The 27402-nt window shown below is 33.3% G+C and overlaps 3 protein-coding genes across 4 annotated transcripts in view; 1 reads left to right on the forward strand and 2 right to left on the reverse strand.

The window, feature by feature from the left end:
- The window catches only part of LOC144843649 (short-chain collagen C4-like), a 49421-nt gene extending 36566 nt beyond the window's left edge, over positions 1-12855 (forward strand). For both annotated transcript variants that reach the window (XM_078700531.1, XM_078700529.1), the window contains exons 3-5: positions 10327-10417; positions 11549-11683; positions 11934-12855. In XM_078700531.1, the coding sequence (XP_078556657.1) occupies positions 10327-10417; positions 11549-11683; positions 11934-12412 (705 nt within the window). In that variant the 3' untranslated portion in view covers positions 12413-12855. The remainder of the gene's footprint in view (positions 1-10326; positions 10418-11548; positions 11684-11933) is intronic.
- Positions 12856-13634: 779 nt separating this feature from the next.
- LOC144842188 (short-chain collagen C4-like) lies at positions 13635-16349 on the reverse strand. Its single transcript, XM_078698588.1, has 4 exons — positions 16220-16349; positions 15365-15443; positions 15002-15115; positions 13635-14908 (listed from the first exon to the last, which is right to left on the reverse strand). The coding sequence occupies exons 1-4, from the start codon at positions 16289-16291 to the stop codon at positions 14433-14435; spliced, it is 741 nt and encodes a 246-aa protein (XP_078554714.1). The 5' UTR covers positions 16292-16349; the 3' UTR covers positions 13635-14432.
- A 957-nt stretch (positions 16350-17306) lies between these two features.
- The window catches only part of LOC144843547 (uncharacterized), a 40720-nt gene continuing 30624 nt past the window's right edge, over positions 17307-27402 (reverse strand). Inside the window, exons 12-16 of the mRNA XM_078700364.1 lie at positions 27292-27399; positions 26089-26159; positions 24618-24738; positions 24002-24166; positions 17307-23350 (exon numbers count right to left, since the gene is read on the reverse strand). Of these exons, the coding sequence (XP_078556490.1) occupies positions 19262-23350; positions 24002-24166; positions 24618-24738; positions 26089-26159; positions 27292-27399 (4554 nt within the window). The 3' untranslated portion in view covers positions 17307-19261. The remainder of the gene's footprint in view (positions 23351-24001; positions 24167-24617; positions 24739-26088; positions 26160-27291; positions 27400-27402) is intronic.

Raw genomic sequence — 27402 nt, forward strand, 5'->3', positions numbered from 1 at the left:
TCTTATTTAAAATTTTTTTTTTACAAACACTGTTAATAGAAAAGAGAAGAGAAATAAATGTTCTGAAATGATGATAATATAATAAAGAACAATAAATAAATAGTAGTTTTTAGTCGCGTGTCAGTCGGTCCGGTATCACTATGCGTTTTAGCACGCGACTTATGGCTGTTGGCCTTGTTTTTGTTAGTATGGGAATGTATTGTGAATTCTTATTATTTGAAGGTTTGTTAGTGGGATGAGGATTTAGATCGTTTGCAGTTATAGTGTATATTTGAAATTGATTTTTGAAGATGAATAATGATTTGAAATCTTTTAGGTGTTTTGGGAGACTATTCCATGTGTTTGGTTCTGTAAGTGATCGATTGTTGTGCTTTTGTGGTTTCTTTCTTGGAAGATTGGAAGTCAGATGTAAATCTAGTATTATAATGATGAATAGAACTATTTAGATAAAAGTGGATGGGAGAGTTCTTAACTTAACTTAACTTAAACTCAGCAATTGCTTTCTCATAAAGCTCAAAAACGTTTAGCGAGTTAGATCTTGTAAAGAGAGGTTTTGAAGGATGATGGTCTTTGAAAATTATACGCATAGCTTTCTTTTGAAGTTTAAAAAGATAAGTACACCAGATCCCCAGGTTTCAATGGCGTACGTAATGTAAGGAACCATCAGAGACCGAGAGATATTGTATAAAATATTGTCATGGCAGATTATGTTAAAGTTTGTTTATTCATAATTCAAATAACTGTTGATATCTTAATGCAGTTACATTAATGTGATAGCTAAAAGAAAGACAGACATTCATCAAAATAGACACCAAGAAATTTACATTTGTCAACTTGTTCAAGGATAATAGTACGATTGCCCCTGAGTTAATACGTTTAAATGGTGTAGATTCTATATAATTATAGGTATTTAGGCCTATATGTAGTTGTACTTGTTTCTATATGGGTATTGACAAAAGAACTTTAATGATATGACATACAGGTAGGTACTGTAGTAGATACAATATTAATCTTGATTGATTTGAAGAATATTGACATTTCGTGGAGATTACATCCACTTCTATTTCGTCCATACAATCCAATTTAAAACATGTTATTAAATCAAGTAGGCTAGACTAGTTCTTTAAGAAAAAAATAAATGCTATAGCTCTTAATAGAGGGATTTATATTTTTCCTATTGTAGCGCCATCAGAATGTTTACCTTTGATAAGAAAAGCAAAAAAGCTTTTACACAAATAGTGGTGCCCTTTGGGTCCAGATACTTTTTAAAGATGTATTGTCCCCCAAAATCATGAAAAATAAAGATTTTTAAAATCGGACTTTGAATAGGCCATTTTGCAGTTTTAATGAAGTTGTTCACTTCCATAAGAAAAAAAACGGGGGAAAAAAATTATTTTACCTATAAAAAGACAAAATAAACAGCTAAATTATCCAAAAACTCATTGTCTTCCTGACAATTTGACCATTTTTTGCTTTAAATTACATTTTTCTCAGGTAAATACATTTTTTTCAGACCCAATTTTTTGTGTGAGTGAATAACTATTATTTGACATTAAAATAACATATTCAACAAAAAAATAAAAAAAAATATTTTTTTAGGGGGACAATATATCTTTAAACAATTGAAATGCCAATCAGTACAATATAATTCGGTAATAAAGAACATTAATTTATGATTTTTACTAGTATTTACCATGTACAAACAACGCATGACAACTCGCGATTGGTGTCATATGGAGGGCATGGAAGTGATCCGCAAATGCCTATGACAGCGTAGAACAACATACCATCTTCGTTTGCAGAGGAACCATGTCTACTTTGGGGGTTTATATCGACGCAAATAGACTTGTGTCCTCCTGCGTGACCTGGGAGTCCCCCCATTAATAAGCCTTCGTACTCCTTTATCCAGCCTTCAGGGCACGTACGCTTAGCTGGGATCATCAGATTTGTTGATCGGCCTTTTGCAATACACACAGCGCAAAGGGGATCTGTGTCGTGAGAGTGAGACCACGGGCTGTAAGTGTTGGTTTGCAATTCAGCACCGTATATGTTAGACCTCTCACCACCGCCATTAGTTGTCAGTTCTTCATTGTATTCGGGTTCATCCGGTAAACATAGGGGGTTTGTAATACCTCCATGATGTGAAAAATGACCACCGCCAATGTATCCTATAGCAAATACAAAATAGAAACTAAATCGTTGACAAATTATAGGTGATGATTTTTATAATTTTACTGACACGTATGTTAAAATATTATCGCAAAAAGTTGATGTATGCCACCCTATAATCTGATGCAAGCTTATAGTGCTGAGTTGTGCCTATTATGTGTCATATAGAGATTTTAAACGCTAGTTCCGCTTATTACTCATGTTTTTGTTACATTTCTCTGTTTATTATTTATTTTAGTCTTGTAATTTATGTTATATTCATACTAACTCGAGTGTACCTACTGTAAGGAACCATATCTCATAACTGTATATTTTTGCCGTTGTGACAATAAAGTTTTATCGTATCGTATCGTATCGTATAGAATATGTACAGTATACTGTAGGCCTATCTATATACGAGACTCACATCATGTTCTAATTTTTGGGTATGATGACGTTTTCAAAATAAACTTGAAGATGACAATTTCGGAAGATAATGAATTGAGCGAAAAATAGTAGTGCGCGATCTTTGACGAAAGACATGAAAAAACTACTTTTTAAAATTCAACTGGCCATATGATAACGTCACAACATCCGATAGGCTTAATTTTTATATGAATTCATACCATCTATATTTCATCAGCATTCATAATAAAATATAAACATCGAGGTCACCTAACTTTTTTTTAAGGATATTCAAATATACGGTGTAGGTGAAATTACACGGACTATGTTACTCAAGTTTTTACGCGTGATGACATCACAAAAATGAAAATGATGGCAAATCATGAGAAAGATAATTAATTAAAGCACATATTAAAATTTGAGGAAATATCGAGTCCAAATAAACAAGATGCGCTCTATTGAATCGGAGTCATCAGTCCAAAATACGCAGAATTTTTTCCAAAATACGTCAACTTGAGGGCGCTATACTAATCCAAAATACGCCAGACTTTCCAAATACGTCAACTTGAGGGCGCTATTCAATTTCCTAAATACGCAATAAAATAATTTTTGGGGCACTTCAACTTGAGGCCACTATTAATTTTCTAAAGTAGGAAAATTATCCAACTTAAAACAAATTTTGTAGCGCTATTAATTTTCTACAATAAGAAAGTTAACAATAATGGTTTTTAATTATTATTATCTACTTTACATCAAGATTTAAGATGATATCATAGTTTGAGGATCATAATAATGTTACATTTAGATCTGTCTCGCTCAACCGAACCATTTTAAACTGTTTTAACTATGGGTATTTTGCCGACGTTTTCGTGTAAAAAAATAATTACTTTACTTCTTCTAACCAATTATTGATATTATTTTAATTACAATACCATATGCTTTTTATTATTATATATTATATGAAATAACTATTATGGTAGATTTCAAATTAGGTCACTTGTATTAGATCATAAGTTTAAATTGAAAGCGATGTTGGTTTGTCGAGGTCGGGAAAAATATCAATTTTGTAGATCACCATAACACATACGTATATCTATAATTGTACATGCTGTTTTTGTAGCCGGTTTATGCCTCATTTAAACTAGGTCTGGCAATGCAATCGTAATGTATATTATAGGCACTGCCTATTGACTGATGTTGGAACATATTTGTTTTTATTCAGTAATAAATGATCACATTGTAAAATAATAATTGGCTACTCTATGGCATTTTATTTACAAAAAAATCTGCCTTCCAATAATTTCATTTATAACTAAAATGTACTTTGGAAAATGAATAGCACCCTCAATTTGACGTATTTTGGACAATTCACTTATTTTGGATAATTTATAGCGCCCTCAAGTTGACGTATTTTGGAAAGACTCACGTATTTTGGATTCGTATAGCGCCATCAAGTTGACGTATTTTGGAATGAATTTCACCAACCCTATTGGTTGAATGTGATAATCTAATGAATCTAATGAAAACCCCTTATTTTTAAATTCAAGTGGCCATTTGATGACGTCACAACATTTTGTACGTCAAATGTGTACATTAATTCATGTCTACAACGCAATTGCTTTCAGAATATTTTTTGTAAAATCGTGCATTCTGAAGAATTATTTTCATTTTAAATTGCCTTATTTTTTACCTTTTTCAGCACTTTTGTGCAATTAAATGTCATTTTTAACATGCTCGTATAGCGTAATTTTAAGTCGAAATGGACTCAAAGTCGTAATTTTTACGTTTCTTAAGTATTAATTAATTTTTTTAATCCTCGACAACATTTACCGTTTATTTTGCCAGTGTTATTTCCTGTATTATGTAGGGAAAAAACTCACCAGTATACACGAGCTCTGTTGATTCTGGTCCGCATTCTGTACTACCCCAATGTGTGTAGACAACTCTGGATTTTCTTGTTCCACAAGAAACAGCCGGGCAACCAGTTCGATGGTTCATCGCATTTTCTGGAGTTAATAAATCGAGAATTAAAGAAATATTTAAAATAGTATTTTTGTTGGTCTGTTTTGAACAGTATGAAATAAAAGAAATGAAATAGGCTAAACTCTTTTATGAATATCCTATACTACACTGTACCAAAAAGTAATAATGCATATTTAAAGTAATAATGCATATTCAATACTAATAATGCATATTCAAAACTAATAATGCATATTCAAAACTAATAATGCATATTCAAAACTAATAATGCATATTAAAACTAATAATGCATATTCAAAACTATTAATGCATATTCAAAACCAATAATGCATATTCAAAACTATAATGCATATTCAAAACTAATAATGCATATTCAAAACTAATAATTTATATTCAAAACTATAATGCATATTCAAATCTATTAATGCATATTCAAAACTAATAATGCATATTCAAATCTATTAATGCATATTCAAAACTAATAATGCATAATCAAAACTATAATGCATATGCAAAACTAATAATGCATGATCAAAACTAATAATGCATATTCAAAACTAATAATGCATATTCAAAACTAGTAATGCATATTCAAAACTAATAATGCATAATCAAATCTAATAATGCATAAACTAATAATGCATAATCAAATCTAATAATGCATAATCAAATCAATTAATGTATATCCAAAACTAATAATGCATATTCAAAACTAATAATGCATATTCAAAACCAATAATGCATATTCAAAACTAATAATGCATAATTAAAACTAATAATGCATTTTCAAAACTAATAATGCATATTCAAAACTAATAATGCATATTCAAAACTAATAATGCATATTCAAAACTAATATTAATGTATATTCAAAACTAATAATGCATATTCAAAACTAATAATGCATGATCAAAACTAATAATGCATATTCAAAACTAATAATGCATGATCAAAACTAATAATGCATATTCAAAACTAATAATGCATATTCAAAACTTGTAATGCATATTCAAAACTAGTAATGCATATTCAAAACTAATAATGCATAATCAAATCTAATCATGCATAAACTAACAATGCATAATCAAATCTATTAATGCATATTCAAATCTAATAATGCATAATCAAATCTATTAATGTATATCCAAAACTAATAATGCATATTCAAAACTAATAATGCATATTCAAAACCAATAATGCATATTCAAAACTAATAATGCATAATTAAAACTAATAATGCATTTTCAAAACTAATAATGCATATTCAAAACTAATAATGCATATTCAAAACTAATAATGCATATTCAAAACTAATATTAATGTATATTCAAAACTAATAATGCATATTCAAAACTAATAATGCATGATCAAAACTAATAATGCATATTCAAAACTAATAATGCATGATCAAAACTAATAATGCATATTCAAAACTAATAATGCATATTCAAAACTAGTAATGCATATTCAAAACTAGAAATGCATATTCAAAACTAATAATGCATAATCAAATCTAATCATGCATAAACTAACAATGCATAATCAAATCTATTAATGCATATTCAAAACTAATAATGCATATTCAAAACTAATAATGCATATTCAAAACTAATATTAATGTATATTCAAAACTAATAATGCATATTCAAAACTAATAATGCATATTCAAAACTAATAATGCATATTCAAAACTAATAATGCATATTCAAAACTAATAATGCATATTCAAAACTAATAATGCATATTCAAAACTAATAATGCATATTCAACAAAATCTCTAGCTTACCTCCGTCATATTCACCGCCAAAAAAGAAATTCCAGATGTTGCTTCCATCACTGTCTTTGTATTGTATGTCTTGTCCCTAATTTTAAAGAATGACAAAAAATAAAAACACGTTTTTTTGTATGATAGAATATAACAAAAGACTATTTTAGCATAACAAATTGTATCTGGTGAAAGCTCATATAATTTTTAAAAAAAATTACTAAGAGTCTTGATCCAAAGGACATTTTTAATATTAAAAACTAATTTTTAATATTGATTCTAAACGTAATTTTATCTTCGAAATCGACTTACCGTAACAAGGATAGGAAGAATAATCAAAACAACGATTACTTTATGAGTTAACCCCATCATGTTGATCACTTATTAAGCAATAGTCAACTGATATTTAATTACTAAATTTCAGGACTTATAACCGAATAAGGAGTGTGAGAAAACGGAAAAAAATGATTAAATATTATATAATAATAAATAGAAATATGCCGGCACACATCATGTACCATGAAATGGATTACGACTTTTGTTAGGTGTGTCAGTACACCAGGGACGCAACAAATTAACAAGTCAACAAAACTAATATAGAATGTCATTGAAAATAGAACAGGATTGTGTTTATAAATGGTTTTCAAAATACGCCTACTGTACAATGTTTAGAGTAAAACTTTACTTTTAGTTAACGTTTTTAATCGCGTGGACGCGACTCTATAGTTCACTATGTCGGTCGGTCGGTCTGTCTGTCGGTCTGTCTGTCGGTCCGGTATCACTATGCGTTTTAGCACGCGACTTATGGCTGTTGGCCTTGTTATCATTTAATTGTATATTTCGGTATCTTTATTAAAAAAACAATGACATATAAAAATACAAAGGCAGTACAAGTGCTGAATTGACGTATTCTTTACACAAAAAAGAGAATCAGAAATTACACAATTAAAATATCTCAAGAGTAAAATGTATATCAATATTTATGTCAATAAAAAAATAGGTTCCAATTGGTGAACCCCAATATTTAGTTTATTTACTAATATTTTCTAATAATTTCAGAGTAGAGTACAGAACTATTTTTAAATCTTTCAGTTTTTGCGATAGGGATTTCGTATTTCCTTTTATTCCTAAGTTGCATTGATGAAACATTTTTGGATTTTGGTAGCCAGTGATTAAATATTCATTTTTGCTTCCTTTTTTTGCAAAACGTATGCACATGTTTCTCCTACGTTGAGAAAGGGTCTCTAAATTTAATTCTCCAAATGCCTGTTGGTTATCATAGTTTTTGGCAAGAATAAAGAACCTACATATACGTTTCTGCTCCCTTTTAAATGAAACATCGAGTTTTATCCAATACATTCTAAAATCACAAATGATGTCACATAATTCAGGACATCGTATGTCTTACCAAAGTCAAATGCAGAAATGATAACAAAAGTGCTCATTCCAAAGCAAAATCAGACAAGTTACAAAATTAATAATTAACCGTTTTCCAACATTGCTATTGATACCTTCCAAAACTATATAGGCCTAATGCAGTTCCATTCATTATTGTCTCTTATTGGGACAGAACATATGGCTTTAGTATCATGATTTACACTTACTTACCGATTTCCACACATTTAAAAAAGAGAAGCCTCTTCTACTTCGCCGTTTTAAAATTGAACATTTTTCTGAATCTGAGGCTCTCACATTAGTTTATAATGTGAAACGAAATTATGTACTGTACGAATCCAATCATCTATGTGTGCACGTTTTGTATTACATTAGGATTTGGCTTAATTGGATTTTAAGCATATATATGTTTGAGCTGCTTGGCCACTAACTTGATCCCCACTGTCAAACGATAAACTATACACTCCAATATTCACATTGTTCCATGGAGTGTCATTTGTAAAGAAACACAGTATGTAATGTAAATGTAAACAATCAATTTTCCTAAGATTGTCCTTCCAAAAGGTCCAGTTTTTTACCATTAACAACACATTGAAATATTATTATTGTATTGGGATTATAACCATGAATATTTGCATAAGCGGAAATGGCTTTTGATGTATTCATTCATTCACTTTCAATTGAAATCACTGTTGGATATTTGACACCTAACTTTTATTTCATTTTATTTTTATTTACAATTAAGCATTAATTGTATTTAGAAAGATGTAACACACTTTTCCTTGCATTAATTTAACTGTTGTTACTATATGTCTTGCTTCAAATACTTGTCATTTTTTCAATATACGCTCTGTTAATAGAGGGCGCAAAATACAGTATTGATGGCGCCAACTCATTTGGTCCACTTTTCAGTATCATCGTGTAGGCCTCAATGATATTATATAGCCGAAGGCTGGATGGCAAACTACAATGTTATCGCAGTTCAAAAAAGTGATTTTCCATGGAGAGGGAACCAACAAGATGGTGGCTACAATCGACCAATCAGCAATACGCACTACTATGCCTGTGTTGAGCCTATCTGCGTCCAAAAGACAATAAGTTAAAAAAAAACAGTAATTACAGATTGAGATTATTGAAAAAAAAGTAACGGACGAAGGCAGAATTCCATGAAGATGAAAATCTTGTGTCTTGACAAATTAATAATTAATAATATAAAATAATATAACAAATATAAACAAGAACAATATAACAATTTAGATTATACCAGTAGATAAAAGTTGAGAAAATAAAGTAAAAATGATGAGCAGATAAATGTACAGCCGTTGGGAATAGTAACGAATACAAAAAGTCAAATGACGAAAGAATAAGTTAATCTAGAAAGTCATGGAACATGAAACAACGACCAAGAACATGTCGAACATATCGATATCAAGATAATCTTGCAGATTGAGCAGCGGGTGGCAGAACAAGAATTTGAGGGGATGATGGAGGTGGAGGGGAGGCGGTGTTGTGGTAAATTGTTATATATGAGTGGCCTAGAATATCTGATATTGTGTTGAAAAAAGTTGGTGTTGTTGATAGAAAATTAATTTTGAGCAGAAACATGTTTACAAATGGAACAATGTCACTTTTTAGTTGAAAAAAAAATTCTATTTTATTTTTTTCAAATTATATACCTTATCCATTACAATTTATGAAAGTTTGAAAATGATAACACTAATAATAACAATAAAATGTGTAGTCTGTCAATTTAAGTACCCTATACTTTTGGATACTCTATTAACTTGGTTAAAATCCTATTATCTAATGGGACGCTTGCTTGTGAAACGAATAAGGAGAATTAATTAACACTATATGGCCCATAAACCTCTATTCAGGGGACACCTATATTAAAGTTCCGAAGATTCTACTAATGTCTGTAATCTGACATTATTTTTGTTTGTCGAGAAAAAAAAAACCTGATTACGTGATTGGACAAAGGTCGTATACCACCAGGTTTGACTTGTCCCTGAATACTGACGCGCCTAAATATATTAGGTGTGCCGTGGGATTTTTGAATTTGTTATATAATATTTAATCTGTTTTCCTGCTTTCTCACACCCAAGTCAGTTTATAAGTCCGACAGTTAACCATTAAATGTTAGTTGACTATTGGTTAATGAGTGATCAACATGATGGCTTTTACACATACAGTACTCGTTGTTTTGCTTGTTATTCCTCTGAGCCTGGTGGCGGTAAGTCAAATTTTGATTATTTAAAAATAAAAAAAAATAGCTAGGTCTATCGTTAAATGAATCAAGGATTCTGTTTATTGCCTCTATTGAAGATATTTTGTCATACCCTTTTTGTATAAAGTAGACAATTACGACAGAGTAGAGAAAAATCCACTATGTCGACTAGTACGTCGACTGCGAAATTTGAGAACTTTTTCAGTGCCGTTGCTGTTCGCTTTCTGACATGCGTACGAGTGGACTTATGACGTCATAACACAAAGTTACAAAGGAGTAGGCTACATGAGTAATTAAAATTGCAATTTTATACCCTTTATGAAATCTACCGATTTCTGTTATCCACCAAAAAAAAAAGAGATGATGCTAAAAATGTTTTTATTATTTTCCAAAACTTTAATTAAAGGGAGAAGGAGAAGAAACAAACATCCAGCTGCAAAAAGACCAAGAGGGCAACAATATCTGGAATTTCTTTTTTGGTGGCGAGTATGATGTTGGTAAGACGGTTATTTTGATATTTTTTTGGAACTTAATTAAGAATGAATCTAATTGGCAATCTGCAATCAAACTTATAGCGAAAGGGTATAACATAATCGGAATGAATGTTTATTATTTCAGCTCTTTATGTAATATTTTTCATGTCCCAAATATATATTGTCCTCCTGTTGAATAAACCATGTCACATAATAGTAATTCACTTTACTTTAAAAATCGGATAAAATATATACAATTTCAGATAAGAACCGTAATTTAAAGATTTTCTGATTATTTCACTTTTATAAGCGAAATTATTACTTTGAATAAATTTATTAAAGTACAAAATTACCTATTGAAATTTTGATTTATACATCTTTATTTTTCATGGTTTTGAGTACAAAATACATCTTCAAGTTCACTTAAATTGTAAATCAATGATATAATATAGCCTTCGGCTTATTACATCTCTCTGATTTGAATGAACAGTGAATCGTAAGAGCGCCACCACTCGAGCGCCACTGATAAATGAGCTGTTGTCTGAGTACCACTTAGTTTTCTTTTTTTTTTATATTCTATTTGGATCAATCAAGATAGTGTGAGTCACTGGTTTAACATTTAGTAACCAATACATAAATGATGATAATATAAACACTCGAGCACCACTGTAAGATAAGCATTGAAATGTTTGTTAGAGCGCCACCACTGTTTTCTACTGTAAAATGAAAACACGGTTGAATTCGGAGGAATTAACGTTTGAGCGCCACCACTCGTCGATTTATAATAAACACCGAATGCATTGTTCATTAGGATCAATAGCATAAAAGATAAAGAAACAGTTCAGGGAATAGCAGAAAACAGACAGGACTTGAGGAAAGCATCTGATATAAGCAAAGCAGCCGAGGCGAGAAAGTCATCAGACTATCTGGCGGACCGGCAATAAAACTAACTAAACTAACTATAGGCTATTTAGGAATATGAAAATGTTACGTGATATAAATATGTTACCGTTTCGTTATTAAATTTTAAATTGGTCATATTTTTAGTGTCTTAAGCTTCGTGTTCATCATAAATAGTTGAAACAACTGATATAGGCCTAGGTAAAAGTGTATAGCACTATTAACATTATTCATAATGTATACGTAACTTTCTAGGCACACAGCCAGAGAACTATCGTCGCGCTGGTTGTCCAGAAAAACCAATGACTTGTAAAACAAGAAGATCTAGTGCTATATACACACACTGGGGTAGTCAAACATGCAATCCCGAAGCCACCGAAGTCTATAGAGGTAGGATACAATTTAAATTTTACATTGTATATTAATGACAGACATGGTAATAGGCCTACAGGAGACATCCTGTTAAGAGGATACTTTCCCGTGAAGCAAACGAGAAGAGTAGGCCTATCTATGTTTCAACACTACGGCCATTTAGGGGATACCCCTATTAAGTGGATTGTCTTGTCTCCCAAAATGTACGTTGTAGCTATATTGTATAAATCAACAAATTCATTTTTTCACTGATTATTTTATTCATTAGGATACGTCGGCGGAGGTCATTTTACACATTTTGGGGGTATCAATAACCCCCTCTGTTTACCAGATGCACCCGAATACAACGAAGAACTTACAACTAATGGTGGCGGTGAGAGGTCTAACTTATACGGTGCTGAGTACCAAACCAACACTTACAGCCCGTGGTCTGACTCTCATGACAAGGATATGATTTGCGCTGTGTGTCTCGCAGAAGGCCGATCAACAAATCTAATGATCCCAGCTAAGCGTACGTGCCCCGAAGGCTGGACCAAGGAGTACGAAGGTTTATTAATGGGGGGTCACCACGGTCACGCAGGGGGACATGAATCGCTTTGCGTCGATATAAATCCTGAGGGCAGACCAGGCTCCATGGCAAACCTAGACGGTATGCTGTTTTATCCAGTCATAGGAATTTGTGGTTCATTACCATGCACTCCATATATTGCTAACCGCGAGTTGGCGTGCGTTGTATGTACACGGTAAAAACACCGGTACTTTGGTATAAATATTATATTTCATGTATTTAATTTTCCTTTTAGGCTTATCCATTACATTCTACTTTAATTGATACTTGTAATCTAATCAATATAAGTTGTTTATTTCTTGATTGTGTTACGATACACAGTGGTAATTTCCATTATAATAAAAGCAAAAATAGTATAATACATAATATTGATAATAATTATGCCTACTCTGAATCTCAACTGAATATAATTATCACATCTCATTTGTAACTTTTATGTATTTTTGTCCTTACGCCGTTTTGGAAAATGAATTCCAACATTTTTGATGGACCAATAATATCTTATTATCTAATCTACTTCTTACATAATAACGTTTCTCCAAAATCAATTGAAAAGACTAATTTTTTAAGAATGTTTAGCCGAAGTTCACACGACTAGTAGGTGCCTAAACATGTAACATTATCCAACAAACATTACAATAAATCAAATGAAATAAAAACATATGCTTGTGAGTGTTTTTTTTTCTTATTTCAAACCCTAAATCATGCTTCGAGAAACGTGATTAAAATCAAGGTCAATTATTGGTTCTCATTGAAGACGCAATACAACGTAGCGCTTTTGACCAATCACAAGCGATGGTTTATTCGAACTTTCGCTTGTCATTGGTCAACTCGCTTGATTTGCATCTACGTTTTTGCGTTGCGTCTAGTTTTGATTAGGAAAAATAGGTTTTGACGTACATGCTCCACCTAAGTACATGCATATGATTGGCTGAGCAGATTCAGATTCAACATTTACTTCTTTCCTCTATAATTTTTAAATATCGGCACATGTAACCCTACCGTAAAATCCTTTCTTTCTCCCTTTCTTCTTGTTGGGTCTTATATTTCCTTAGTTTTTGGTTCTAAAATTATGTTTGTAAATGAATTATTACTTTTTATGCTGCTTATTTGCATAATCATAAAATTATATGTATTGTATTATGTCTATTGGACCGAGAAAACGGCATCGCCATCATCGTTGACGTCGTCGTCGTTGTCGTCGTCGTCGTAAAAAATAGCTTAATATTTCGATGTCGCATTTGAATTGATTGGTGACGTTAGTACTAAACGGTGCCTTCAAGTTAAGCTGCACTGGATATTACTCTCAATTATAGGATGATTGTAGGCCTACTGTGGTTATGTCACCAAACAATAGTACTTTCAACGTGTAGTAAACAGAAAATAAACTAAAAAGTAATATACTTCTTCACTAAATGTATTTTATTGTTGCATACAACTTTAATAACAATATATTTGGAATTTGGTATCAGAAACATAGGTGTAGACACCATTTTTAACCTGCTATTTCACTTAAAAGTCAAGCTATACGTCAAAATAATGTTTTTCGCGTTATTATGATGAAGGTCTAAAAATTGCCTACTTAAAAAAAAACCACCTTTTTTTAAAAAATTTAAATTAAGTTGACTTTTTTTTTGGATTTTATGGGCTATCCTTGGTTTTTTATTCAATGTATTTGCTTGTGAATTGTTTGTATTCATTTTGTCTTGTAATCTTAAGTTGAAACCGAAAAATCAAATCAAATACAATATTCAATTGTTCGCAAATCTGGTAGATGTGAATCATAGTATTATTGAATCTATCAATACAAATGTACTGTAGGCTTTAATTCTGGTAAAAATGATGATTTACGTTAGACTATTAGTTGTTATGGTTAAAAGGGTGACTCCGGTTTACACTAACATTCATATCTTATACAATTATAAGAAAGTCCTATAAGCACCACATTTTTTAGGTGTTATTTCACGATGCTCGTTCGGCTTGCTGACGAAAAGCGGGGTTACTATCAATGTCTTTGCAAAGGTTTATATTTTATAATAAACCAGAAATTCCATACCCGGAGCTACCCTTTAAGTAATTATAATACAGATAATGATGAAGTGAAAATACATTTTATTAAACACTTTCAAAAAAAGTTTTAGTTTCGTAGGAATTTTTAAGCTGGATAAAGAAAGAGGAAATGAAAGAACGTTGAGTTGTTTAACGTGTACATACAACGCATGCTAGCTCTTGGTTATCAGCATACGGTGGACATGGCAAAGATCCACAAGTGCCAATGACGGGATAGAGCAACAAACCATTGTCGTTTGCCACGGAGCCATGTCTGCTTTGGGGATCTTTATCGACGCAAAGAGATTGCTGCGCACCTGCGTGAGCGTGGTATCCCCCCATTAATAAACCTTCGTATTCCTTATTCCAACCTTCAGGGCACGTACGTTTAGCTGGGATCATCAGAATTGTGGATCGGCCTTCGGCAAGGCACACGGCGCAAAGGGCATCTTTGTCGTGGATGCTGGCCCATGGAGCAAATGTATTGGTTTCGTACTCAGCACCGTATATATTAGACCTGTGAGCACCAGAAGCAACCAGTTCATCGTTGTATTCTGGCTCATGTGGCAAACAGAGTGCGTTTGAAAGACCTCCAGCATGTGAATAATGACCTCCGGCAATATATCCTGAAAAAAACATAGTTATTTGAAAACGAAAACGAGCCGATGTTAAATAATAAAATAAAGCACTGATTAAGGTTGTAAATATCATTTTCTCACCAGTATAAACGGTTTCCACGTTTGGATTGCAGTCTTGGCGACCCCAACGTGTGTAGACAACAGTCGATTTTCTCGTTTCACAAGTCACCGGTACTTCCGGGCAACCATTATCTCCTACAAAACGAACTCAAGTGTTTACAATTGATTTCTGATTTAATTATAAATAAATTAATTTACAACACTCCACTTATACTTTTGAATCATTATTCTATTTGTTACCTCCTAGACCTTTATACCCGCCACTGTGGTGGTTAATTTCTAATTTGTGTTAGGTATCAAACATTGTGGGCCGTGTGTGAATAACCCGATTTGTATTTTGGCGCAGGTATAAAAATAGAGAAATAGTGCAGAAACCAATCATACCATCACCGTATCCACCACCACCACCAAAAAAGAAATTCCAAATGTTCTTTCCCTCACTGTCTTTAAACTGTTTTTCTTCCTATAAATAGTCGTCAAAATAATGACAATGTTAATTTTCTTAAGAAAGAACTTTCTTATAACAGAATATGGGGACGATTGGAGGTCATGACGTGTCGCGTCGCGTCGCTGCAATTTAAAGCTATCTAGTCGAAAAGTCATACGTTAGAAGCTTAAATCTTAGACCCAAAAGCTTTGTAGTCGCATGGCGCGTCGTGAAAACGAAAGGCTGCTAATTCGTCAAATCATCATCATCGTCGTCATCATGTTCATGATCATCATCATCATGGTCATTATCATCATGTTCATGATCATCATCATGGTCATCATCATGATGATCATCATCATGGTAATCATCATCCTGTTCATGATCATGATCATCATGGTCATCATCATGTTCATGATCATCATCATCATGGTCATCATCATCATCATGATCATCATCATCATGGTCATCATCATGATCATCATCATTATCATCATGTTCATGATCATGATCATCATCATTATCATCATCATGGTCATCATCATTATCATCATCATGGTCATCATCATGATCATCATCAAGGTCATCATCATGATCATCATCGACGCATCATCTGTAAGATCCCTGCAATATTGTATATAACTATGTTAAAAATATTTTGCTGAATAAATGTGTGAGAGAAAACCATCATCTTAATGATAGCGATTATCATCATACTTAAATATTATTCACCTTTTAACAGGTCTGATCCAGCATCCATCCATGTTGACATAAGTAAGGATAAATATTGTAAAATAATGATTGCTACTTACCGTGCACTGGGTAACATGAAATATGCACAAAGCAAAGATTACTTTGTAAGTGAAAACCAACATATTGATCATCTGGAAGATCCAATTATCAACTAACGTTTATTGATTAATTATCTGCTTATAAACCAAATTACAAATCGGATTGGGAGTGTTAGGAAGCAGGATAAGACATAGATTATGTTATTAACAGTGATATCCCGATGGCACACCTCAGACCTAGTTTACTTTCTGAGTTCGCGAAATAGTATATAGTGTGTATCTATATTCTGGAGTTATATGCCACTTCCATCTTAAACCATCAAGGCCAGGCTGTAAGTCAGGCAATGTGAACAGGCGGTACTAAAGTTTAATAAAATAGCTACGTAAACGAAGCACTCTAAGTTGGTTGAGTATTGCGCTCTAATATGAAATTCTGGTAATAATTTTTGTTAGGTTGAAAGATAGAGACTGCCACTGGACACTCTATTTTACTCGGTTGTAAGGACGGCTCCGCCTCGTTAAAATAGAGAAGTCAATCTTATAAAAACATAAAAAGTGAAGATTAATTAAATCAGACTTTGGATAGGTTATTTTGTAGTTTTAAGAAAGTTAATGTTTTCACCTTTTGACAATTTCTTTGCTTTAAATTACAGTTTTCAGGTAAATATATTTTGTTTAGATCTCATTTTTGTGACATTAAAATAGCATATTAAAAAAAATGTAAGCATTATTTTTCAGGGGACAATACATCTTTAAGAAGTATATCCATTCAACAAATACAAAACAATCATTATCAATAGTATTCTATTCTACACTAGTGATACTGTATACTATTTTGCCCAACGTGCCAGTGCATATTCCTCTTCAACATGTTCGTCTTAAACTTCCTTTTTTGATGTTATTCAATTGTTCAAGTCAAGGGCGTCGGAACGATTTTTGAGCGTGGTCAAATGTATTGAAAGAAAGATGATGGAGTGGGAAATGTTGGAGTGTATTCGTTCATTTGGTAGTTCGTTGAATTAGTAGTTCACTCTATTTAACCATGGAGAAATAATTCTCTATAATTTAAATAACTTCTGCAACTATGACAAAATAATCGACAACAAAGTAATAACAAAACATAAGCAACGTTTATTAATCCTTATCATAATATACAGTATACTTTAAATAAATTTGTACATCATCTTCACTGAATATTGGCATTGGAAAACAAACCCTTTCATATATTCATGTCAAAATAACTGTTTACTTTAAATATTGAATAGAGCTGCTTTAAGAAAGGCCTATAATACGGTAATATGCAGATTAACCTATTAGCATAAAAAGTATACAATTTTTAGCCCAACAGACATAAACCTTACACAATTATATACATTTACAAACAACACCAATGGTATATTATTACATTTTAGATTATACATTTTTAGGAAAGTCGATGTCTTCTACTCCAAAACCTACCATACAATACCTTATTAATTTATATATTTATAGTATTTATAATAATGTACAAATAGTAAATATCATTTTATTAAAAATGCTCAGTCATTCGTCAATAATTGTTGTAAAAAGCTTTAGAAAAATACAGTGCGCATTTATTATATTATTTTTTTTATAATTATATTAACTTCATACTGTTAATAATTTCCAAACGGAAGACCAAAACGGGAAGACTAACCACTTGTGTTGATTGCCTACTTAATTGTACTTATTATTCACTAAACCATCACATATCGATTTACTAATATTATATTTTTAAACTATACACAATATACATTATTTTTAACAAAATGTTAAGTATAAAACGCCAGCAATAATTTAAAAAGTACAATAAATACCCGCTCATTTATTCGTTATTTTTCTGTTCGTTATAAAATAGCAGCATACAGTATAATCAAAACTTGTTTATTTCCAATCTTACAGTAATGTTTCCTTGCTTATAAAAACCAAAAATATAAAATTACGTCATTACGTCACTGTTACCATGAATTCAATATGAATTAAGCTTGATTCCCACTAGGACGCATCGCAATTAATTTGACCAATCACGAGCGATGGATTATTGGAAGTGTCGATTGTCATTGGTCAACTTATTTGCGTTACGTTCTAGTGTGAACCACATTTTACCGAGTCGTAATGTTGATGTAGCACAACAATACCTTCTCCCAATAATTACGTTACGTTAACTTAGTCAATATAATAATAGGCCACACATCGTACATAATGTGACTCTTTTAATTACGTTACGTTAACTTAGTCAATATAATAATAGGCCACACATCGTGCATAATGTGACTCTTTTAATTACGTTACGTTAACTTAGTCAATATAATAATAGGCCACACATCGTGCATAATGTGACTCTTTTAATTACGTTACGTTAACTTAGTCAATATAATAATAGGCCACACATCGTACATAATGTGACTCTTTTAATTACGTTACGTTAACTTAGTCAATATAATAATAGGCCACACATCGTGCATAATGTGACTCTTTTAGCATTTATAATGAAGCTTTGTATTAAAAACTCCTATATCAAAGAAACAACTCGTCGTTAACATTTCGAAGATAACATAATAAGTTTAACTTAAAATTAAATTGTAAAATCTACTACGTAATCAGAATATGTGAGGACAGTCAAGACACTTTGATACTATGCTATACGTAACGTAAAAAATCCAATGAATAAATAAGGTTATAATAGGATATAGCAACAGGCATAATATATTGGCCAATCAGAAAGTTGTATTCTCTCCATGATTTAGCCAAACAAGGAACCAATGACAAATATGTCGTAGCTTAGCCCTAACATATTTAATAGTAAAGCTATAAAAATGATTTGTTGAAGTTCATTAAAAAGGTATATGTAAAATTAACTTAATACTAAATTAATAATAAGTATTAATAAATAAATCATGCAATATTACGGTTTTCCCATAAAAGTATAACATAATGTTAATTACATTGATGTAAGTATGACACTACATGGCAACTTAAATTATATAATAATATTACTTATTTTGTATTGCAGCAGTTAGCAATTGGATATTATAGATTAATCGCCTAGTTTCTTTTGACAACATTTGCTTTTGGTACGTGCGATTGCAACTTACGACCGCTTAGTCTTTCAGTCTTTCCAGCAGGAAATCCGAAGCGAAATTGTGATTTAGATGTATTTTTATTTTGAATTTTCTCTTGACTTATTGGTCTTGCAACAGCCGGAGCTTGTAGTTTGGAAACCGGAACGTGAGAAAGAGGTTCACCAACTTCACAATAAACAACGTGGTTCTGTTCAGATTCCCTTGACCACAAGTCGTCGAAAGAAGATGAATTTGGGGTCTTAGTTGCAGAAGATCGTCTGCCAAACTTACTCATAAATTTACTGAGTTTGCCTGGTTTTGAGATCTTCTTAACACTTTCTGGCACGCCGGATTTTCTTGCAGCTGGTGGTAAAGAATACGTGGTGTTGTTTCTCTGGAATTGTGATTCTGGAGACGTCTGGATTGAAGCACATGACGAGCTTTGTATTGACTGCATTGTGCTCTTCAGTAAGTCTGGATCTGAGTTGCTGCGTAGATAGGAAAATGATCTATCTGTTCTGATACTGTAGTCGTCGCAAGAGCTATCTAGGGATCGTTCAGAATCAAGGCTATCAAATGAATCGCGTGTGTCGGGCACTTTCGGACCTCTGTGAGGTGGTAAAATAAATCCAGGTGCTGGAAGATGTGATGCTGGCAACCTAGTTGTCGGTGACGTTGGGCTCATCGACATTGGACTCCCTGTGACTGGAATTACACGTTTTCCCATTTGCGGGGTCGCAACTTTTGAGAACGGTGGTGGGACAGTATGAGAAGCAGATGTGGGAGTTCGCGGACTATTCATGCCAAGGCTTGCGGTTCCCATCCTTATTGTTACTTTTGACCGCGGAGATGGCGATTTTGGTGGCCGACCTGTACTTGTAGTTGGTATGGTTCTAACAGTTGCTGGTGATAGCGGTATACTTGTGTAGGATTGTACAGAGCGAACAGGTGATGGGGGATTAGAATAGGTAGCACTTTGTGGACGAGTCATTGAAGAAGAAGGTGATGCTGTTAAATGACCTGACACGTCAGAGGTATTTCCATAACTGCTGTTACTTTTCTTTGATTCCATACTTTGTGTTCGTGTACGAGTTTGAATAGGTCTCGTTCGTGTCTGTGCCTCGGGCTTTGGCGGCTTTTGTTGTGAGTGTATAGTCTGAACGGGTTTAGGTCGATTTGACGATCCAGAACTTCCTTGAGGCGCTCCACGTAGACGGATATTTGAAGGTTTATTCAATTTTGTATTGCTTTGTTTTGGTCTATGTGAAAGACTGCTTTTCGTAGGCTGAGTATCTGTCCGAGGAGATGGTATTGTCTTCGGTGTACGCTTTGGAGCACCTACGGGTGATTTTAATGAAGATGTCGTCTTGTTTACTGGAGATTGTTTACCTGATACACCTTCAATATCAAGATCCAGTTTCGACCGTCTGTCTACCTGTGCTTTTGATGTAGTTTGTTTTGTAGTAGAACCTCGAGTGGATGGAGTTCTCCTCAGTTGACTACCTCGTCCACTCCCACGAGTTTGATCACCTGGTTTAGTTGATTTTATATCTGGTGATGGGGAACTCACTCTTCCGGAGTGTGAGCGTCTGAAGCTGCCTGTGCGTGGAAGTCTGGAAGTGGAATTAGTTTGTAAAAGTGAATCATTTTCTTTTTTGTTAGTGGTTTTATTGGTTGCAACTTGTGAAGATTTTGGTTTTTTATTGGCCGAAATGGACGACTGTCTGCTACTTGTCGACGATATGCTTACAGTTGAAGTTGTACTGTCGACAGATCTACTTCGCACATGACGAATGGGACTAGGTTTGGCAATTTCTTTCTTTGGAGATGGAGGAGTGTTCTTTCTAGAGGTTGGAACACGTAGTCTTGATTGTTTCTTATCTGGTTTCGCTGTAGTTTTTATCTCCTGTGGAATGCTTATATGATTTTCATTTTCATCGTTTACTTGCCTCCTTGACGGTTGTTTAAATGAATATGTTCGTTTTAAATCTTCAATATCCTCATTGTCCAGTTTCTCAAATGTAGTACTATTTACTTTTCGTGGAGCCGATATTCTATTTTGTTGCGTTATCCTACGTGGGTGAACAATATAAACATCATCGTCAGCTATTTGGTAAACGACATCTTGTTCTTTCTCTTGGTTATTCTCGTAATTAATTTCTCTGTTTTGATCCTCTGTATTTTCATGTTTCTTTATTTCTTTATATTCGTCATTTTGTATAGTAGTATTGTTATTTTTACTGAGTAAAGAAGAAATATCTAATTCATTGTCATCGTCTGAATATATGCTTTTGGCGCGTAAAGCTTGAAGGCCTTTAGCTCGCCTATTTGACAGCGTAGGTGATTCTAGTTCCGAATGCGTTTCATTATCCGTTGTTTTCCTATCCTTTTCAAGGGGTTTGTTGAGTTGCTTAATATCGTGTTCATTGGATTCATGCCCTCCTTTCATATTATCATCATCTACAGATATCGAGATATCGATACTATTTACGGAAACAATTTCTTCTTTTGATTTTGTTTGTTTTATGCTACGGTCGGAATCTCTAAGTCTGCGGTATCGAGGTCTGTAACTACTTTGTTTCGCATTTTCCTTATTTGACAAAGTGTGTTGCTCGTGCTTATTTACAGAGGACTCTACGACATCTAAAGCCTTTTCAATGTCAATATTTTCAATCTGTTGACGAAGAGTATCTTTTTGAACATTGGAAGTTTCATCACAATGTTCACTCTTTTGTACCACACTTTTGGTGCTGACGTCTTCAACAGTGACGTCACGCAGTGCGCTTTCTACTTCAGATGGAACTACGGCACTTCGCGTTCGTCGAACAAATCTTGATCGGCGTGGAGATATCGGTTGACCACTATTTACGTCATCTGGTGTATCTTCTTTTAATAAAGCATCAGTATCACTCTCTCCACTTATTCCACTGATAGTTATTTTCCTTTCATTGTCGCATTCTATTTCGTGGAATACTGCACTATTATTTGCATCATCGGTAGAGATAGGCGTATCGGCGGAACTACTTTCGTTCGACAGTTTTTCATTACGTTCTCCGAGTATTTTATCAACATCTCCACTTTCAATATTACTCCATGGTCGTGATATTTTAGGTCTCTGCTCTCGAAGCGTTACACCAGCATTGTCAGTTGAGATGTCATCTCCTAATAACTCTCTAAGGCGTTGTCGTCTGCCCATGACTCTAAGAGCTAAGTCGTTTTCAACACCTTCTACTTTGTACCGTCTTCGCGCAGGCGGATCTCTTAACTTTATCTGAGTCTTCTCATTATCGTTTTTTGTATTATTCTCCTCGTTAATTTTGTTTTTCTCGTTGTTCTCTTCAGTTTTCTTATCCTGTAATTTACCCGTTCTCTCCCGACTATCAGTCGCTTGAATTTGTGCTTGAGTTTTCTTTGTTCGTTTTATGCTGCGTCTAAAACTACCATCTCGTCTAAAGTTTCCGATTGCCGACTCTTCTTCGTTCCCTTGCATCAACAGATCGATAAGAGATTCTTCTGCAGAGGCACTGCTAGAAGATCTAGTTCTTTTGTTTCCATTCATTGGCGCAGTATCTTCATGACCACTCACAGAGCCAACGTTACTGGCTGTGTCAGAAAAAATACCACTCGAACCACTACTGATATTATCTTGATCAGTAGTATCAATCGGATCCGTGGAGTGTCTACCGTCTGTGTCTGATCCATTTTCAGAAATGGCATTTAAGTTTTTTTCAAATTTTTGCCACGAGCGTCGGATTGAGGACGCCCGTACAAAGTTTCCTTGTTGTGAAGCGTCTTCCGCTGTCGAAGCAATTGTTATCGGTGACGATGGTTCACTTCCGAAATCACTGGTATCGGATTCGTCAGCTTGAGACGATCCGATGCTTCGTTTGTGGAAACCTTCTCGAATGTGTCCTAATAGGCGATCTACAATGGCTCCAGATTCTTTACCAGTTGGAAGACTTTTTGTTTGTCGAATTTTCTTTTTGTCTTTGCGTTTATTTTTTTCTTGTTCTTCGCGTTGTTGTTTACGAAGTTCAACACGTTTTTCCTGGATCCGGCGTTGTTCATTTTCCTAAAAGGTAAATAAAGAGAGAACAAATGATTTAAACATTTTTTTAAATAATATGCTAAACAATCAAAAAGTTGAAATGTGATCCTGGTATTGGTATTTATATAATTTCATTCATCATATGATCAAGGACAACCCTAGCGGCACATTCCTTCATGTCAATCACTGAATAAATCCGAAATAACATTTCATTCTTTTTCGAAGTAAAAAATAAAATTGTAAATATAAAGAGGAAACACCCCGAAATTAATATATTGGAAGGTCTCTAATTAAACTTGTGGCGAAAAAGCCAGTTAAAAAAATACACAGTCACGTGACTCAGTTACACAGCAAACCATCTGACAGCCTAGTTAGTGCTGAAGAGTCCTCGGATGAGGGAATTTTGTTGCTTGCGTGAATCAGTTTAAGTTTATCTTATAAGTTGTAATCATTATTAATATATTATTTATAAAGTTCACAAGAAAAAAATGTTGATCTGTGTCAACAATTCAAGTGAAATTAGTTCTCAGTTCTGATATATTCCACCTGCCTAATAAACTACCCGATTGCCATATTTAAGCATATCACTACCATATTTGGGCACATCACACTTTTTTGTCAAACTAGTTTGATAGTGTAGACAGAGCTTTAGTTAGGTTCATCAAACTTACTCACCTCAATAGCTTTTTTGAATTTGTCACAGAAAACTTTAAATACACCGAAACAGTCTTCGAGTTTAAAAGTTGTAGTATCCTCGCAAAGGTACTCGGCTAGTTTAATCCTTAGCTTCTCTACATCCTCTAACATCTCTTGTAGTTCTTTCAGATCTTCTTTTGCATTCTAAACAAAGTAATTGAAAACATTATTTGTACACGACTAGAATAGAACTGGTGTCATGCTGGCTTGACCCAAGTTACTGTCTTTTCTTTGCATTCCTTTACAACGAGCGCCACCAGTGGGCGTTTTGATTATTGTTCATGAAGGTCGTAAGTATAGGTATGACACACCAAAATTCATTTTTTTATTCAACTCAAATTAACACTTTACAGAAATATAGACACACCCAATGTATAAAGTTGAAATTTAAAAACAAAATGGTGAAATGTTAATGTTTCATTTAATGTTGATGGAGTAGGCCTATCTGGACTAAACCATTCTCTTCCGATATTTATAACTTTCCGTCTCCTTCTTTTGTTGCATTTGTTTGTTTTTTTGGAAGCTTGACTTGAGTGAGATGATAAATATGTTTCGGTAGACTTTCTTGGCAGAAGTTTAGAATATTTTTTCTTACCAGTAAAAACTCCACCATTTGTTCCTTTACTTCACGCGCACCTTCGTCCAACTGCTCGCCTATCAATTTCACCTTTTCTTGTAAGGCTACAACTTCACTGCTGAGCTGGTCGATCGAAAGCCTACAGAATAAAATTGTACAGCATTTGTTTAACTTTCTCTTTTTCTTCATTGCTCTTTCTTAATTTCGATGGCGCCGCTACGGATTTAGTATTAACGTTGCAAAGTATACAACATATTATATGCCTTCCGTGACCAAAAGCGAATGTTTTGGAAATATTATTTCAGGTTGGATTTATAGAAGGCAAGATGAAGGAAGTTTAGTTAACATTTGTGTCAAGGTGACTGTAGTCATGGTTCGAAACTTGGCACTTGTCGTGTTATTTAGTAGCTGTACAAAGCCACTAATTGATTATATGACACATATCAAGTACATCAAGCAATTAGTACAATTAGCAATCATCAGTAAGTTGTAAGGAGATATAAGTTGAAATGTTTGAAATATGTACGTGTAAATAGACCTTGTATTCTCGGTAAAGTAAGGTAGCGAACCAAAAGGTTAATTACAGTTATTATTAAATTAGTAATAATTACCTTGAACTACAGTAATAATTTTTAATAAAAATATTTGAATATGAAACTTATTAGGTAGTAATTTTAAAAATATCTTATATATAACTGGATATCCTGTTTGTTTTGTCAATTATGACCTCAACATTTTTTAAACAAAACAAAATCACTATAAAACATGTTTTTTATTTCATACAAAATCTTTATAATAGACTTAAAATTCATTTTCATTTTTGTTCTCTTTGGTTTTTACATTATAAGATGCTTATTTTCTTTTACACATTTTATTACAGCGTCAAATTTGGTATATTTTTCTGGAGATTTTAATCGGAGTTGCTTTTATTTTAAAACGTGTTTAATGATTCTGTTATCGCTTAGTTTTCAAAGTGTGTTACTAGCTATTTATTGATCAGTATAGGCCTAATGGAGCGGTAAATAAAAGAGAAAGTGGATATAGAACACTATAATTTGAAACCATTATCTTTATTGATGTATCCTTGAAGTTGTAAAGACTTTGTGCTATATATTATTATTTGTCTCATAAGAAAAAAATGAGTCCTAATAACATCTGCGCATGCCTAAATACATACGATCAGCACATTTTCTTAAGGAACTTTTAAGAACACTAAATTTGTTGAATTATTTTGATATAACAACAAACGCAGCAGATTTTATAACCTAAGAAACTGACCGAAATACGAATAAAATGCAGATAAATCAATAGAGGGCATGCTATTCGGTCCATATTAAAGATAGAGATTACTCGAGCTTTTAATAATCTTTCCCTCGATTTTCCTAAAATTCATTAGGCATGATTTTCAGTTTATGTCTTTGCAAATGAGACCTTTGTTAGGTTTGGAGAAATATGTATTTTTGATAAAGTACACATAATGACAACATACCTGGAGGCTTCCTCTAAATTCTTCATTTCATTCGGAAAGTTGAGCAATTTCTTCTCCTTCTGTTCAGCAAGCTAATAAAGAAAAATGTATTGCATTTACAGGTGGTGATTTGACAGCTTTGATGACATAAGCGAGGTGAAGAAATTACATTGTACATCAAGGTTAACATCATTAACTACAGGTAATTCATGTCTTTTATACACCTTCAATATGTATTTACCACCAGTGCGTACCAGTAGTGCGTACCAGTAGTGCGTACCAGTATATAACAGTGCAAGGATTGTTATAATATTAGCAGTGCTTTTTTTTTTAAACACGTGGGCCTAATTCTCGGCTCCCACCAGAGACGTAACATAAAGACGTAACGAAACGTAAGTGATTTGACCAATCACAAACGATGGAGTATTCGAACTGTCACTTGTCATTAGTCAACGCGCTTGCCTTGCGTTTACGTCCTTGTCTTGCGTCTCTAGTGGGAACCAAGCTCAATGGGCAAAGCGTACGACACCTTATTTGTCTATACAAGACAATGTGCATAACGTATGCATATTGCAGTACGTTTAGCCACGATACCCGCGGTCTGCAGTAGCCTAGTTCACATTACATAAGTGACAGCATTTTGTTAATGTAGGCCTATAGTTACATTTAAAAGCAAAGAATTTTATTGATAAAACCCTGCCTCGTTTACATGCATAATTTGAGTTCTGAAGAGTTAATTATACTTCATTTGGAACACAAATATTTAAAACTTGTATAATATAATACACTTTCGTAGTAATCGATAACGTTGAGTAACGCTCGCGTCTCGTGTAATGTTGGACAGATAAATTACATCAATGTGCTTAACAATGAATTTAAGCATGCAACCAAAGAATTTACAGCCTCTAAAATAGTTTTTGTGTGGATCAGATTCAGTAAATAATGTAAATTAATACCAGGTGGACGATGTAAACGACCGGCTAAGCTTCAGATTACGTCTTAATGTTAAAAACATTTTATACTAATGATTATTTTTGTTGTTAGTTTATACAGTTAAAGGGTAGCTCCGAGCTTCAATTTAAACCGACTCGTTTTGTGCAATCAATTGACACGTGGACATACCATAGTACCAAAATAGTACTGGAATACATAATAAAATAGTGCATCCATTTTCTATTTTTAAAAAATGTGTTCGTTTATGAAGCAAAGAAAAATAGTGCTTACCGTAACAACGTGATGAAGCAAATTCATCCGCGGTTTGTTCGCTCGAGTCTCTACCAGTTTCAACAATGATGACATTTTAAAACCATACGCATTTCCAGCATAGCCTCCCTG

This window comes from Antedon bifida, chromosome 5, assembly GCF_963402885.1.
Source record: "Antedon bifida chromosome 5, ecAntBifi1.1, whole genome shotgun sequence".
Classification (NCBI taxonomy): Eukaryota; Metazoa; Echinodermata; class Crinoidea; order Comatulida; family Antedonidae; genus Antedon; species Antedon bifida.

Excerpts from the sequence above, each read along its gene's own strand:
- LOC144842188 (XM_078698588.1), bottom strand. The coding sequence starts at position 16,291 with ATGATCAATATGTTGGTTTTCACTTACAAAGTAATCTTTGCTTTGTGC. Across the intron at positions 15,444-16,219 it reads TTCATGTTACCCAGTGCACG|GAAGAAAAACAGTTTAAAGA; the intron begins GTAAGTAGCAAT and ends GACTATTTATAG. Across the intron at positions 15,116-15,364 it reads TGGTGGTGGATACGGTGATG|GAGATAATGGTTGCCCGGAA; the intron begins GTATGATTGGTT and ends TTCGTTTTGTAG.